At 35.3% G+C, this 13,920-nt stretch overlaps 4 protein-coding genes across 10 annotated transcripts in view; all 4 read left to right on the forward strand.

Annotated features, from left to right (window-relative positions):
* The first annotated feature begins 783 nt into the window (after window positions 1-783).
* On the forward strand, window positions 784-3,458 carry LOC106300396. Of its 2 annotated transcripts, none has more exons than XM_013736531.1 (6): window positions 784-898; window positions 985-1,052; window positions 1,346-1,440; window positions 1,524-1,630; window positions 1,715-1,797; window positions 1,897-3,458. In XM_013736531.1, exons 3-6 carry the CDS (start codon window positions 1,392-1,394, stop codon window positions 2,168-2,170), a joined length of 513 nt encoding a protein of 170 aa, XP_013591985.1. In that variant the 5' UTR covers window positions 784-898; window positions 985-1,052; window positions 1,346-1,391; the 3' UTR covers window positions 2,171-3,458. The 2 variants fall into 2 exon arrangements, with proteins under 2 accessions (XP_013591985.1, XP_013591984.1); XM_013736530.1 differs by having other exon boundaries at window positions 788-898; window positions 1,392-1,440.
* Window positions 3,459-4,125: 667 nt separating this feature from the next.
* LOC106300395 (protein-lysine methyltransferase METTL21D) lies at window positions 4,126-5,736 on the forward strand. Its single transcript, XM_013736529.1, has 5 exons — window positions 4,126-4,500; window positions 4,721-4,863; window positions 4,943-5,127; window positions 5,207-5,320; window positions 5,415-5,736. Exons 1-5 carry the CDS (start codon window positions 4,228-4,230, stop codon window positions 5,585-5,587), a joined length of 888 nt encoding a protein of 295 aa, XP_013591983.1. The 5' UTR covers window positions 4,126-4,227; the 3' UTR covers window positions 5,588-5,736.
* A 6-nt stretch (window positions 5,737-5,742) lies between these two features.
* On the forward strand, window positions 5,743-8,400 carry LOC106300394 (serine carboxypeptidase-like 2). Of its 5 annotated transcripts, XM_013736527.1 has the most exons (14): window positions 5,743-6,048; window positions 6,125-6,270; window positions 6,354-6,430; window positions 6,505-6,624; window positions 6,738-6,744; window positions 6,829-6,917; window positions 7,013-7,114; window positions 7,188-7,274; window positions 7,375-7,443; window positions 7,526-7,597; window positions 7,666-7,784; window positions 7,857-7,970; window positions 8,065-8,110; window positions 8,201-8,400. In XM_013736527.1, the coding sequence occupies exons 1-14, from the start codon at window positions 5,906-5,908 to the stop codon at window positions 8,279-8,281; spliced, it is 1,272 nt and encodes a 423-aa protein (XP_013591981.1). In that variant the 5' UTR covers window positions 5,743-5,905; the 3' UTR covers window positions 8,282-8,400. The 5 variants fall into 5 exon arrangements, 4 of the variants coding, with proteins under 4 accessions (XP_013591981.1, XP_013591979.1, XP_013591982.1 ...); XR_001262006.1 differs by lacking the exon at window positions 8,201-8,400 and having other exon boundaries at window positions 6,738-6,917; window positions 7,666-7,683; window positions 7,755-7,784; window positions 7,857-7,945; window positions 8,065-8,083; XM_013736525.1 differs by having other exon boundaries at window positions 6,738-6,917.
* Window positions 8,401-10,695: 2,295 nt separating this feature from the next.
* The window catches only part of LOC106298397 (serine carboxypeptidase-like 1), an 8,570-nt gene continuing 5,345 nt past the window's right edge, over window positions 10,696-13,920 (forward strand). For both annotated transcript variants that reach the window (XM_013734509.1, XM_013734510.1), the window contains exons 1-6: window positions 10,696-11,076; window positions 11,152-11,228; window positions 11,303-11,425; window positions 11,525-11,627; window positions 11,706-11,743; window positions 12,225-12,323. In XM_013734509.1, the coding sequence (XP_013589963.1) occupies window positions 11,163-11,228; window positions 11,303-11,425; window positions 11,525-11,627; window positions 11,706-11,743; window positions 12,225-12,323 (429 nt within the window). In that variant the 5' untranslated portion in view covers window positions 10,696-11,076; window positions 11,152-11,162. The remainder of the gene's footprint in view (window positions 11,077-11,151; window positions 11,229-11,302; window positions 11,426-11,524; window positions 11,628-11,705; window positions 11,744-12,224; window positions 12,324-13,920) is intronic.

The following is a 13,920-nucleotide window of genomic DNA, read 5'->3' on the forward strand; positions in this document are numbered from 1 at the left end:
CTATTTTTGTGATATAAACTTAGAAATGTGCTATTTTGGAGATTTGCCCTTTCAAATTTTGAAAAATAAAAAAATTAAAATTTTCGAATGATAAAATGCTATTTTGGTCATTTTAGTTTTTGAGTACTATTTTTGTGATATAAACTTAGAAATGTTGTGTTACGGAGATTTGACTATAAATGTACTTTCTGTCTATAAGTTAGGTCACATGCCAATAAAGGTTACTTGACGTTGCTAGTCTAAGAGACTACTACTAGACTTCTTTTCTTCTTTTTCTAATAGTTCAAACAAAAATTAAACAGATAATTATTGTGGTATATATTGTGAATTGTTGAAATTATTATTACTAAGCCGTAAATTACATTAGATAGTTAGGCTGTTAGACTCTTAGCTAAGACCTTGATGTAACTATGTCAGAAATGACATGAATACAAAATTGGGAAGATACATAACCAAGAGAGTGAATGAGACATGAAATAAATTTTCTTACTGGTATGATCAATGATGTGTTGCAAATTTAATGACTTTTCCATCCTCCTCCTAATTTCTCTAAATTTTCTAAATAGGTGAAGTTATTTTCAAATGATGATTTTTTTTTGTTTAAGAAAAAAAAAAGAAAAGAATACCTTTTAAATCTTATTTATTTCCTATAAAAAAAATAGTAGTGAATATTGGGCTAAGAAATTAACTAGGCCTGAATAAAGTCCGATTGTCTAGAGTAAGCCCAATGGAGAAGACAAAACCCAAACATCATCACTTCATGTTTTGTCAATTTCCGTGTTCATCCTCATCATCCCTGGAAAACGCAGGAACCCTAATTTTCTGAGAGTTCGATTAGAAGCGAAGACGATGTCAGGGAGGGAAGTTAAAGAATACACAAATCTCTCCGACCCTAAAGGTGCAACCTTTAATCGAACATTTGTTTCTGGTTAGATTTCATCGTATGGGTTTCTCGATTGAGCTTCGTTTACTTTTTGATTGCAGATAGGAAACTAGGGAAGGGGGGTAAGATAGATGATGAAGATGTCACCTTTCAACGGATGGTTGCAAAGGTTAGCGCCTCGCCCTCTCCTTTGTTACCTAGTTGTATGCGAGAGCTTATCTCTGTGTAAATTGTTCCTCTTTCTTGCATTATATTATAGTTATTTGATTCGTCTTTTGAGTGTCATCGGTTTGATCAAGCTCTTGTTTCTTCCTTGCTTCCATACCCCTGGATCAACGTGGTGTTTTATTGACTGTTGTGGTTTATAGAGAAAGCTCTTTCTTTGAAGTGTTGTTGGTTATTGATGTCTGTGAAGTGATTCTATTTTTGGGAAGAGACTGTTCTGATAACATGCCCCGGCAGGGATAATGGCCCCTGCCAACTTTTTTTTGTGGTTATTTGCATTTAGATGCAAGATGTTGCTGGTGAGCGTGGAGGCTATCTTCATGGAAGAGGCGGTACCAATCTCTCTCCCTTTCTTTCTCTCTCATCTCTTTGAAATTGTTTCATTACTTTTGAAGTGTTTTTTTTTTTCCTGTAGCTTTGGACAGCGACGATTTACTTTATTTGAAAGAGCAGATGGAGGCAGAGCAGGATGCAGAGCGCCTTCTGAGACGAACTGAGAAGAGGGCTTTTGCTGCCTTTAAAATATCCTTTCTTGTTTGATTAATGTTCAGTAGCTAGCCATGATTTCATTCACCACTGTATATGTCTTTCTTGACCATGAATCACAAAGCTGCAACCCAAGCTGATTCATCTCCAGCATCTATTCCTTTGCCACTTCGTGTTGAGACCAAACCAAAGAGTGGTATCAGGTAGCAGTTTCCTCCCTTTCTACTTTATTCACACCATGGAATGGATTGTCTTAAGACTCTTAGTCGGTGACCAACTTTGTGTGTGTTTCCAATGTGTAGGCAGCAAGATTTGCTGAGAAGGGTTGTTGAGGTTAAACCAAAGCGACCAAAGGTCTCTACGACCTCAAGTGCAGAAAGAAGCGATATAGGTCCAACAGAAGCAAAGGTTCAAAGAGATAAGCAGAAAGAAGAAGCTAATGCAGTGTCAAAGAAACTGGACAGACCTGAGGAGGAGCAACCCAGAGGGAAAGCAGCAGAAAGCAATGTGCAAGGTCAAAATGCTTTGAAAGGCTTGCTGGGATTAGCATATGAGTCTTCAGATGAAGAAGACTGAGAGGAGTGATGAACACTGAACAGGGTTCTTTCTCCATTTAGTCTCGTCGCGTTTTGTTTTTGCCGTCTCCAATATTTATGTTGAAAGCTTATAAGAGTTTAGCTTTAATGTTCAAGACAGCCCGTGGAGCCCTGCACTTGTTGTAATTTGTTGAGATCAAACGGGTTTGTTGGAGTTTGAAATAGAGAATTGTTTCCGAAACCATACGGTTGTCATGTTATGTTAGTAAGAGCTCATGATGTCAAACGTACAAATTTACATGAAGAAAATGGGAAGAGAAGGCTAAATTAACTAGGTGATCATGAGTTGAACAAACTTCTGGCTATCAGAGCTTTCAGGCTTCCAAGTGCCTGTATTGCAGAAATTGAGAGGTTATGTTCGGCTTTCTTGTGGTCAGGGCCGGACATGAAAAGGTTGCTTGGGTGGATGTATGTAAACCAAAACATGTAGGGGGACTAGGCAGGCACTCCATCTCTAAAGGTGGTAAATATGGTCAGTTGCCTTAAGCTTATATGGTGGTTGTGTTCGGCGAAGTCGCTGTGGATGCAATGGATACAAATGTATCTTATTCGAAAGAATTTGTTATGGTCTTTACTTTGAGGGAAACTTCCCAAGCTGGATCATGGTTGTGGAGGAAAATTTTAAATGCTCGAGAACTGGCTAAAGCTTTTCACACATTAGAAATGGTGTAACCACTTTTTTTTTGGTTTGATTGTTGGACTGACATGAGCAGATTACATGACATTATTGGAAACAGAGGTGTTACATTGACATTGACATGGGCATAGCAGAAACAGCAACAGTGGAAGATGTCATTAACACCCACAGGCAGATAAGGCATCGAGTCTCGGGCTTAAATCAAGTGGAGGATGAAATAGATTAGAGGAGGCAAACAAGGGTTGAGGTAGAGGATATTCAGATATGGAGACAAAATGAAAATAAGTATAGCAACAAATTCTCATATAAGAACACTTGGCAGCAAATAAGATAGAAGTGACCACAGTTTATTCTTGGAGTAAGAGTATCTGGTTTGCGAATAGAACACCAAAGTAGGCCTTCTTAATGAGTGGAATTTTGGGTGATGACTGACTATACTACTACTAGTAATTTAATGGAAGCTCTAATAAAGGAATCAACATCAAGCCGGATAAAACTCTTTATTACAATACAAGGTATGCTGCTTTCCAGGCGGCTGCAGTCCACTGTATATGGCGTGAAAGAATTAACCGGAGACATGGAGAGGATCCTTCACCTCCTCTCAGACTTGAGAAGCATATGGACAGGAGAATAAGAAACAGACTCGGCACAATTCGTCTTCAAGGAAAATAGAGTTTATGAAGCAGGGCTTTCTAACATGGTTTGGTTCAAGGATAAGCAAGCACCTAAGCACGTTTTTTACATTCATATGGTTTATTAGTTATGAGATATATATATATATATATATATATTTTTTTTGAACTTATTTTATGAGAGATATTTTTAAAAAAGTTAAAAACACTTCTCTGAAAAAGAAGCACTAGATGTAACACAATCTTTTGGTTTGAATATAACTTCACATTCATTCCAAAAAAAAAAGGAGTAGTTTGTGAATCTAGAGGTCATTAGCTTAATTGGAAAGAAATTTAACCATTGTACCAGAGATCTCTTGTTAAAATGATCGTTGAGACAAAACTAGCATTACATGCTGAGTTTTGGGTACAGAGGATTATGAGTTTCGGTCCAGAAACTTCCTTATATTAAGAAAAAAAGAATAGTTTGTTTCAGATTTCAAGAAGATGAAGATGCCTACAAGCTTATGCAATGTGGGAGATTGATGATGCTTGTGACAATACCAAGTTTGTGACTTAACCAACGGTTTATATGAAATACAACATATCATCCATAATAACATAATAGCTTGCTTGATTATTTGGGAGGGGTGAATAGGAGATAATGTGAAAATATTGGTTAATTGGTAATAACCCCACAACTATGCTGTATTTCACTTAGATGCCCCTCCCTGTTTGTTTGTTGGTCCGTGAGAGTCAATTCAGCGGCGCGTGTGGGGGTTTCGGAAAATGGGCGAGGAGGAAGCAACTAGAGGAGAAGATACGGTGGAGGAGATACGACGTATGAGTGGTTACGGCGGAGATGTGATAGCCGTCGGTGGGTTTCCGACTTCATACTCGGAATCTGATTCGGATTTGGCGGCGGCGGAGATAATGATCATATGGGCTATTCAAGGCCCAACTTCGTTTGCTCCCAACACCTTAGTTTCGCAGTCTTCTCTTGAGCTGCGTCTCGACGCTTGTGGCCACTCACTCTCTATCCTCCAGTCTCCTTGTTCACTGGTAAACCTCTTAGCTTAACATAATCATAGCATAAAAAATGTGAACTTTTAGGGTTTATACATTGTATTTTAACTTAGGTAGTTAGGTTGTAGAAGATGCTTGTGTTAGTGGCTTTTAGCATAGCATTGAAGGCAGTGATGTAACTTGATTCTTCTTGCACTGATCATGAAATGGGTTTGAACTATCTCTTGTGTGTTTTGTTGTATATTGGGATGTAAAGAACACGCCTGGAGTAACGGGGTCAGTGATGTGGGACAGTGGTGTGGTCCTAGGGAAGTTCTTGGAACATTCTGTTGATTCCAAAGATCTTTCTCTTGAAGGCAAGAAAATCGTTGAGCTGGGCTCTGGTTGTGGCTTAGTTGGGTGAGCTAAAAAAAGTGCAAATCTTTATCTTCCGTGATTGAACTCCACGAGTACTGTGTTTTGAAGTTTGCTCTCTCAGTTGTATCGCAGCCCTTTTGGGTGGCGATGTTGTCCTCACCGATCTCCCGGATAGACTGAGGCTACTCAAGAAGAACATCGACACCAATCTGCAACGTGGGAACACAAGGGGATCTGCTGTTGTGCAGGAACTTGTTTGGGGAGATGACCCTGATCCAGATTTGATTGAACCACTCCCTGATTACGGTACATTTATTCATCTCATCCGCTTTTGCTTTGCACACACCATTTTCACACCTTTTTTACTGTCTCTGCACTTTTGTAGTATTAGGCTCAGATGTTATCTACAGCGAAGAGGCTGTTCACCACTTGATCCAAACGCTTGTGCAACTTTGCGGCGATCAAACTACAATCTTCTTATCAGGAGAACTACGGAATGGTATTATTCTTTCTCCTTCTTGTGTGCTTTCACTCACCTTACATATAACAAAGTACACAATGTCTAATTTTGCTGCTATCCCTTATTATGTCAGATGCTGTTCTTGAGTATTTCTTGGAATCTGCGCTGGAAGATTTTGCGATAGGGCGTGTGGAACAAACACAGTGGCATCCGGATTATCGCAGCCGTAGAGTAGTGCTTTACGTTCTTGAGAAGAAGTCGAAGAGATGCCTCGCTGATGTTTCTTCGCTTAATCAGTCTTGTTAGCCATTGAGGTTTGTTTTGTTTACAGTGTATGATGACGGACCACATTAGAATAAGACCATTATAAATTATAAAAATATGACTTTGTTACAAGTAGTAGTTTTGTATTCTGTTAAACATTATTATATACGATTTGAGGATCAGACATGAAAGTTTCCCATAAGAAAAAGTGACAAGCTGGGTGATGGAGCCAAGGTTAATATAAGATGCAGAGTGGGTTGGCGACTTTCTTTGGTTTTTTACTTCGACGTTTTCAGTATTAAGATCCAATCATTGTCAGTTCTTAACGACTATTGACTTTCTGAAACTGGAAAAAAACGAATGGCTAAGGACTATGTTTCCTCTATTCTGAAATATCTGCTTCTGCATCTTGTCTTCTTGAGTCAGCAACATGCTGATTCTGCCTCTATCGTCAAGTTTCTTCCTGGTTTTGAAGGCCCTCTTCCCTTTGAGCTTGAAACCGGGTTTGTTTTCTCTTCTTTTTATGGTTAGTTATTTCTGTGTTGACTCTTACTAGGTTACTGTTTCTTGTGAATGAAGTTACATTGGTGTTGGTGAGGAAGAGGAAGTGCAATTGTTCTACTACTTCATCAAGTCTGAGAGGAAACCTGAAGAAGACCCTCTTCTTCTTTGGCTAAGTGGAGGACCTGGCTGCTCTTCCATCCATGGTCTTCTTTTTGAGAATGGTGAAATTTAAAACATTGATAAACTCAATTCTTATGCGTCTCTTATTACTAGTTTTAATTGTATACATGTATATGATGAGTAGGGCCTCTGACTATGAAGCTTGAGGTGTACAATGAAACTCTACCTTCGTTAGTCTCTACTACATACTCATGGACAAAGGTAACAACACAAAGTGTGTTTACTCATATGGCGATCACAAAACCTGATGATCAGTTCTTGATCATGTTCCTCAAACGTCTAGCATTATATTCTTGGATCAGCCTGTTGGAACTGGCTTCTCCTTCTCAACTCAACTTGTTGATACACCAAGGGATTCAGGAGAGGCCAAACGGATCCATGAGTTTCTTCACAAGGTGAGAAACATAATTGTTCTCTTAAAATATGTCACGGTTCCCAGTAAGAAATATGAACTGTTCATTGTGCATAGAATTTAAAAGCTCATTTTCTTTTCATGGTTGTTGTGCAGTGGCTAGGTAAGCATGAAGAGTTTATTCTCAACCCTTTCTATGTTGGCGGGGATTCTTATTCTGGTAAGGTTGTTCCTGCCGTCGTTCAAGAAATCTCTAAAGGTATGTATGGACACAGAGGAAACATGATGGATGATACATGCAATCATCAATGCTTTAAACCTCCAATAAATCTTCAGGTTCGTCGGTATTTTGTTGCTTCTTTTATGACATATGCCAAAGCATTAAAAAACTGATAGTTTTTCTTTGTCCGGGGTATACTGACCAACAACAGGGTTATGTTCTCGGTAACCCGGTAACAGGATCCGAAGTTGACTTTAACAGCCGTATTCCATTTGCTCGTGAAATGACACTGATCTCTGATGAGCTCTACGAGGTATGAAGCATGAAGTTTGCGTTTGTTTCTTGTTCCAACAGTGTAGTTCAAATGTCTTTCTTTCTTTTTGCAGTCTCTGAAGAAAATCTGCAAAGGAAAATATGTAAATGTTGATCCAGGTAACACAGAATGCTTGAAACTCGTTGAAGAATACAACAAGGTACACACTCTTGAATGTTTTTTTTTCTTAGTTGATATTGTGTCTGCTTAATTAGTAAAAGAACATCACTCAGTACAGAACTTTTGTGGTTTCTTTATAGTGTACAAAGACAGTAAACCCATATCTTATATCAGAACCATTGTGTGAAACTGAGACTCCAGATTGCTATGTAAGTAATACATATCCTAACACTCTTTTAACTGTTAAACCATTGAGGAAACAAATATATATATAAAAGGTTGCTTTTGCAGATCTTTAGGTATTTGCTAGCTAGCTACTGGGCCAATGACGAAAGGGTACGCAAAGCTCTTCAAATCTATAAGGTATATAAAACATGTTCATTTCAAGGTTTTGGATAAAGAAAAGTGTTTAAGAGGATATGTGATTGCAGGAGAGTGTAGGAAAATGGGTACGATGTAAATTCGATATTCCTTACATTAAAGACATTATTAGTAGTATACCTTACCATATGGATTGCAGCATCAGTAGCCATCGTTCTCTCATCTTCAGGTCAGAGTTTAACTTCTTTTTCATTTTTTTCCTCACCAAGATCCATAACTTTATGTGGTTTTGGGTGAACAGTGGTGATCACGATATGGCAATACCTTACCTTGGAACTCAAGCTTGGATAAGATCGCTTAACTATTCTGTAATTGAGGACAAGAGGCCATGTATGATCAATAATCAACTCGCTGGGTATTATATTTGAGTATTCTTGTTTATTGTTTTTTTTAATAGAGAGTCACCTACTCACCTCAGAGATCAACCAATCTTTGCTTCTTCTTGGCAGATATACAACAACTTATGCAAATAAAATGACATTTGCTACTATCAAAGCAAGTCTTTCCCTACTTCTCTTTAAAATTTTCAGTCGGACATTTTTTACTGTAGTTTTAACTGAATTGCGTTGTGGGTTTTGAGTATAGGGAGGTGGTCATACAGCAGAGTATAAACCAGAGGAAAGCTTTATCATGTTTCAACGGTGGATAAATGGCCAATCTCTGTAAACAACTAACCTATATTTAAACAAGCTCTGTATACACACATGATGTGGTATTATTTACCTGTAATCATTGAGGTTGTTTGTGTGACGATGACTTGCCACTTGACATTGGAGTATATTATGAGATGAAAATTTACTTTTTATGTTTTAAAGTAAAACTAGATTTTGATCCGCGCTTTTAAAGTGCGGGTTTGTTTTCGGAATAAAGTAAATTTATGTGATATAAATTTATATTTTATATTTTTCTATTTTGCATTTAAATGCTACAACAATACTAATATATTTCTACAATATATATATATATATATATATATATATATATATAAATATATACTGTTCTGATGAAAATAATTTCGACTATGAAATATGTAATCAGGTTTTAGAGTAATATGCAAATATAGGCGACAAAGATTTAAAATATGTAATCAGATTTGAATAAAATAAAAGAATTTTTTTACATTTACATAGCATTTTGAGTTATCATAGTAATTAGTTAATAATATCCGTACCTAAAATCCGACCCTTAATCAATCCGAAAGTCAGCATCCTAGATCTGATTAGACCTAGTTTATATACTTGAATGAATTTTAAATTGCTATATCCGAAAAACCTATTTCAAATCTGACAATCCGAGAGCCGAATGAGTATCCAAACATGTATATAAGTTATAATTATACTCATAATAATATTCATACCTAAAGCTAAAATTATAAATAAAATATATTAGCTATTTTGGGTATTTATGGTTAAAAATGGATGTTTTAGAAGCAAAATATCCAGATCAATTGTATTCATGGTTACTTTCAGATCAAAATAACTTATTTGAACCATATCTAATAAGTATTTTTGGTTATTTTTAATTATTTTGGGTAAATTTATGTAATTTAGATATAAATACCCAGACTAAGTCGGAAAGTTTGGTTATTTCAGTTAAAAAATATCCGAATCCGAGCCAGATATAACATCCTGAACTTTTTAAAATCTATTTATCAGAAAAGATATGACAATAAAATAAATAAACCTGTTTAATTTTAAGATCTAATAGAATTATAATAATATTTTGTTTGTGTGTTAATGTATTTTTGGTTTTTTTTATACGGGTAAAATATATCAGATGATAAAAGTTAAATATATTATATTAAAATAAAGTATATATATATATATATATATATATATCTCAAATAAATTATTTCTGTCAGTCCAAAACTATGAATTTATGTTGAAAGAAAAAAAAGAAGATGAATCTTAAACCTATTAAGTTAATATAACGGAAAAATGTTGATAAAATATGTTACTATTTACTCCCAAAAAAACTATAAAGATTTTTGGCCTGATAATTTAGTTATAACTATAAAAGGAACTAGATTCTGCCCCGTCCTTAAAAGGGTATATTTTTTGTTTTACATTTTTTTTAGAAATTTTAATTTTTATATCTGTGTTTTAATCATATTTGTGTTTGTTTTTGTATAATATTTTTCTTAAATGATTAATAAGAAGTTTTAATAATTGTATTAAAATAGTTGGACCACACCTATATCAATAATATCAATAGGTCATATTCCTGTTTTAACAGAATAGATAGTTGAGAGAAATGAGTCCCATCTATTTTGTATGATTCATACGAGAAACAAAGGAACTTACATGTTATACAAATATAAATTAGCTGAGTAAAAGAAAAAAAAATGAAAATTAGTTATAGTTATTATATAGATTTAGTCAAACATGTTCCGGTCATTTATTTGCACAGTCTCGTAAATATTTTGTAACGCGAGTTTTTTTATTTGTATAGATAAGAGTTGTGGATCCCTAGAATAGAGGATTGGAGGAGTAGTTACAATACATCAAATTATAAAAGGTATCGGCATTTGATTTTGTAAAATGAAGTCCAATAGCAAATAAGAAATATTCCTTAAAAATAGGACATTAGTGGTTATGAAACTGCTTTGTTATTTAGATGCATGTAATTAGTTATATAAGCAGTTATATATTGATGTCGTATTATTTTAAATTGGACTTAAATAATATCAACCGGACATGTTCTTAATTTAATACTCCTTCAGTTTCTAATTGTAAGTAGTTTTGTTTAAAATCACGAATATTTAGAAAATTGTTATTTAAAAGAATATATTATTTAATCAATTAATTCAACCAATTATTAAAAACCTAACATTATTTTATTGGTCACACAATATCCAATAAATGAAAAAGATGCATTGAAATCTGTAAATTACTTATATTGTGAAACAAACTCTTTTTTTTTTTTTTTGTTCAAAAAAAAAAAGAATAAAGTGACAGGTTCGGTGATGTATCCAAGCTTTGAGAGATGAAGAGTGGGTAGCAAGTTTTTTTTTTTTTTTTGGGTTTAGTATATAGATACAATCATTGTCCAGTCCTTTAAGGCCATTGACTTTCTGAAACTTGAAGAACTAATGGCTAAAGATTACGTTTCCTCTGTTCTGAAATCTCTACTTCTGCTTCTTCAACTTGTCTTGTTGATTCATGATGCTGATTCTGCCTCCATCGTTAAATTTCTTCCTGGTTTTGATGGCCCTCTTCCATTTGAACTCGAAACCGCGTTTATTTTCTCTTCTTTGTTGTGGTTAATTGAATCTATGTTGACTCTTAGTAGGTTACTGTTTTCTTGTGAATGAAGGTACATTGGTGTTGGTGAGGAGGAGGAAGTGCAATTGTTCTACTACTTCATAGAGTCTGAGAGGAACCCTGAAGAAGACCCTCTTCTTCTCTGGCTAAGTGGAGGACCTGGCTGCTCTTCCATCTCTGGCCTTCTTTTTGAGAATGGTGAAATCTAAAACGTTGATCTTCTTCTTTATCTTGTTCTTCTGCGTATCCGATGTTGATGAAATTCAACAACAGGGCCTCTAACTATGAAGCTTGATGCTTACAATGGAAGTCTGCCTTCTTTGGTCTCTACTACATACTCATGGACCAAGGTAACAACACCAAGTGTGTCTATTCATATGACGATGACAAAACCTGACGATCAATTCTTGATCATTTTCCTCAGGTTTCAAACATAATATTCTTGGATCAACCTGTTGGAACTGGCTTCTCCTACTCAAGAACTTCACTTCATAACAAACCGAGTGATTCAGGGGAGGCCAAACGGATCCATGAATTTCTTCAAAATGTAAACTACTGACAAACTTTGATGTCTCTTGGAGCGACGGTTTTTGGTGCATAGACATTTAGGAGCTTGTTTCTGCTTCTTTTTGTTGTGGTTGTGCAGTGGCTAGGAAAGCATCAAGATTTTACCTCAAACCCTTTCTATGCTGCAGGAGATTCTTATTCCGGTATGATTATTCCGGCTCTGGTTCAAGAAATCTCAAAAGGTATCCATAGTTCTTTTATATGAAACCTCCACACCCTTTTCTAATATCCCTTGTAACAGAAGAAACATGATGGTGCAGGAAATTATCAATGTTGCAATCCTCCAATTAATCTTCAGGTTCTTCAGTATTTCTTGTTTCTTATATTTGATTTCTTTTAGTATGTGCAAATGGAGCATTTCAAACAAAATTAGAGCATCTTCATTAGGTTTTCACCATTAAAGTTTTGAAAAATAATATAAGTGAATAAGAGAAAAGGAGATGAGCTTCAAATGAGAAACTCAACAATTTTTCTTTGAGAAATTTTTGAGACATTTGACGTTGTATCAATGGTTTATGTATTCGACGATTATAAAATTAATTACATAACTAAAATGAACAAAATATTATTTTTATATTAGTGAGATAATTCATATGAGTTGTTCACCAAAAATGATGCTCTTAGGTTTAAAATATTTATAATATCTTCTAAAACTTTATATGTATGTAATTAAGCTGTAATAAAAATTACTATTAACCCATCGATTATACATTTAATACAAAATTTCACAAAAGCCTAAAAACTGATATTTTTTTCGTCCTTGACAACAACCTTTACAGGGCTACATGCTCGGTAACCCAATAACAGAACATAGTGGTGTAAACTACCGCATTCCATATGCTCATGGTATGGCACTCATCTCTGATGAGCTCTACGAGGTATGCATAATGAAATGAGCTTTTCAATGGTCCAATAACTAAATCATCAGAGTAATTAAGATGTCAATCCATTTCTAAGAGTTTTGAATCAAAAAGAATTTAGATTTTCAATTAAGCTAAATGCAATCAATAAGATGAATGATTTCAATCAATCTAACAGGTTTCTAAAGCAATTAAACAACAACTTTCAATCAATTGGAATAAGGAGGAATCATAGACATATGATTTTGATTTCAGATGACTAAGATTAAATCTAAAATGACAAGGTTTCAATCAACACATTTTCCTAAGTCTAGATATCAATTCTAATCAAGTTCTCTTCCTAGATAAAAGCTCATTTACTCTCATGATCAAACATCAAATTCCTTTGGTTTGTGTCAATCAAGCAATCATTAAGGATGGATCATTCGACTTTCCTAACTCCCCTAACATCAAATCCCTTTGGTAGGGTAAGCTAAGAGCTTGATGAGTTGGCTCAGACATTTCATCGAACACCTTCTGGGCAATGAAATGTCTAGAGTTCTACTAGATCATCACTTAATCATCCTAAATCATCCTAACCCACGAATCCAAAGATGACTACTCACTCATAATCATGGTAGACACTAGATCATTAGTTGATCCAAATCTAAACATGATTAATGGTCAAAGTAATCAAGCAAAGATAAGAAATTATGATCAAGATTAGATCTTTCACCCAAAAGTGACTTTTGATTAGATAGAAAACAAGATAAGTCCTAAGATAAGGTCTAAAAAATATTTATAGTGGCCTAAAAACGAGTTGGGTCGACCCAACAAGCATGGATTGACCCAAAATAATTTGGGTAAAAAATTGGTAAAAACATAAGTGCAACTTTTTCTCAGTGTCGCAGCTGGTTTTTAACATGTCATTTGGCCGCTACAGAAGGCTGCTGCACACTCCAGCGGCATGTTTCTTGTCGTTTGGCCGCTGCATCTTCCAGATATCGGGCAGGGAGTAGTGGATTTCTCCAGCGGTTGTCTTGGCCACTGCATTTGGCCGGTGGGACAGTTGGGAACTCGTCTTATGAACCAAAATCACATTTCTTGTCTCTAAACCATCTCCAAAGGTTCCAAACTCACCAAATAGCATCTCCATCACCTAATAGAGACAAATGTATATGCAATGCACCTAAATCTACTCTAAATGCATCTAAATGGAAAAATTGAGAACTAAAATGATTGCTAAAACTATGTAAATACACAAGATATCAACTTCCCAAACTAGAACTTTACTTGTCCACAAGTAAACTTTCAAGATCAATTAGAAGAAAAGTTTGAAAATGGGAGCTCATAACCAAAAGACACAGTTTCTAACCTTCAATGTAACATCCCAAAGAAAACATAGCAAATAGCATAATCAACTTTCTTAGTGCACTCTAGCTTCTCAAGGCCTATCAAGAATCTTTTGTCTCTACACAAGTTACATTGTCATTCAGCCAACAAATTCCTTAGCTAACTCTCACATTCATTCACACACACATACACACAAGGTGAATTCTTGCAAATGGATATTTGATCTCAATCATTTGGCTTGGTGAGAAAAGATGGTCTAATGTGAAGAAAAATGGGATTCAAT

This window comes from Brassica oleracea, chromosome C6 (assembly GCF_000695525.1).
Source record: "Brassica oleracea var. oleracea cultivar TO1000 chromosome C6, BOL, whole genome shotgun sequence".
Taxonomy (NCBI): Eukaryota; Viridiplantae; Streptophyta; class Magnoliopsida; order Brassicales; family Brassicaceae; genus Brassica; species Brassica oleracea.

Excerpts from the sequence above, each read along its gene's own strand:
- LOC106300396 (XM_013736530.1), top strand. The coding sequence starts at position 850 with ATGTCAGGGAGGGAAGTTAAAGAATACACAAATCTCTCCGACCCTAAA. Across the intron at positions 899-984 it reads AAATCTCTCCGACCCTAAAG|ATAGGAAACTAGGGAAGGGG; the intron begins GTGCAACCTTTA and ends TTTTGATTGCAG. Across the intron at positions 1,053-1,391 it reads TTCAACGGATGGTTGCAAAG|ATGCAAGATGTTGCTGGTGA; the intron begins GTTAGCGCCTCG and ends ATTTGCATTTAG.
- LOC106300395 (XM_013736529.1), top strand. The coding sequence starts at position 4,228 with ATGGGCGAGGAGGAAGCAACTAGAGGAGAAGATACGGTGGAGGAGATA. Across the intron at positions 4,864-4,942 it reads TCTGGTTGTGGCTTAGTTGG|TTGTATCGCAGCCCTTTTGG; the intron begins GTGAGCTAAAAA and ends TTGCTCTCTCAG. Across the intron at positions 5,128-5,206 it reads TGAACCACTCCCTGATTACG|TATTAGGCTCAGATGTTATC; the intron begins GTACATTTATTC and ends GCACTTTTGTAG.
- LOC106300394 (XM_013736525.1), top strand. The coding sequence starts at position 5,906 with ATGGCTAAGGACTATGTTTCCTCTATTCTGAAATATCTGCTTCTGCAT. Across the intron at positions 7,444-7,525 it reads CTGAGACTCCAGATTGCTAT|ATCTTTAGGTATTTGCTAGC; the intron begins GTAAGTAATACA and ends TTGCTTTTGCAG. Across the intron at positions 7,598-7,665 it reads AAGCTCTTCAAATCTATAAG|GAGAGTGTAGGAAAATGGGT; the intron begins GTATATAAAACA and ends ATGTGATTGCAG.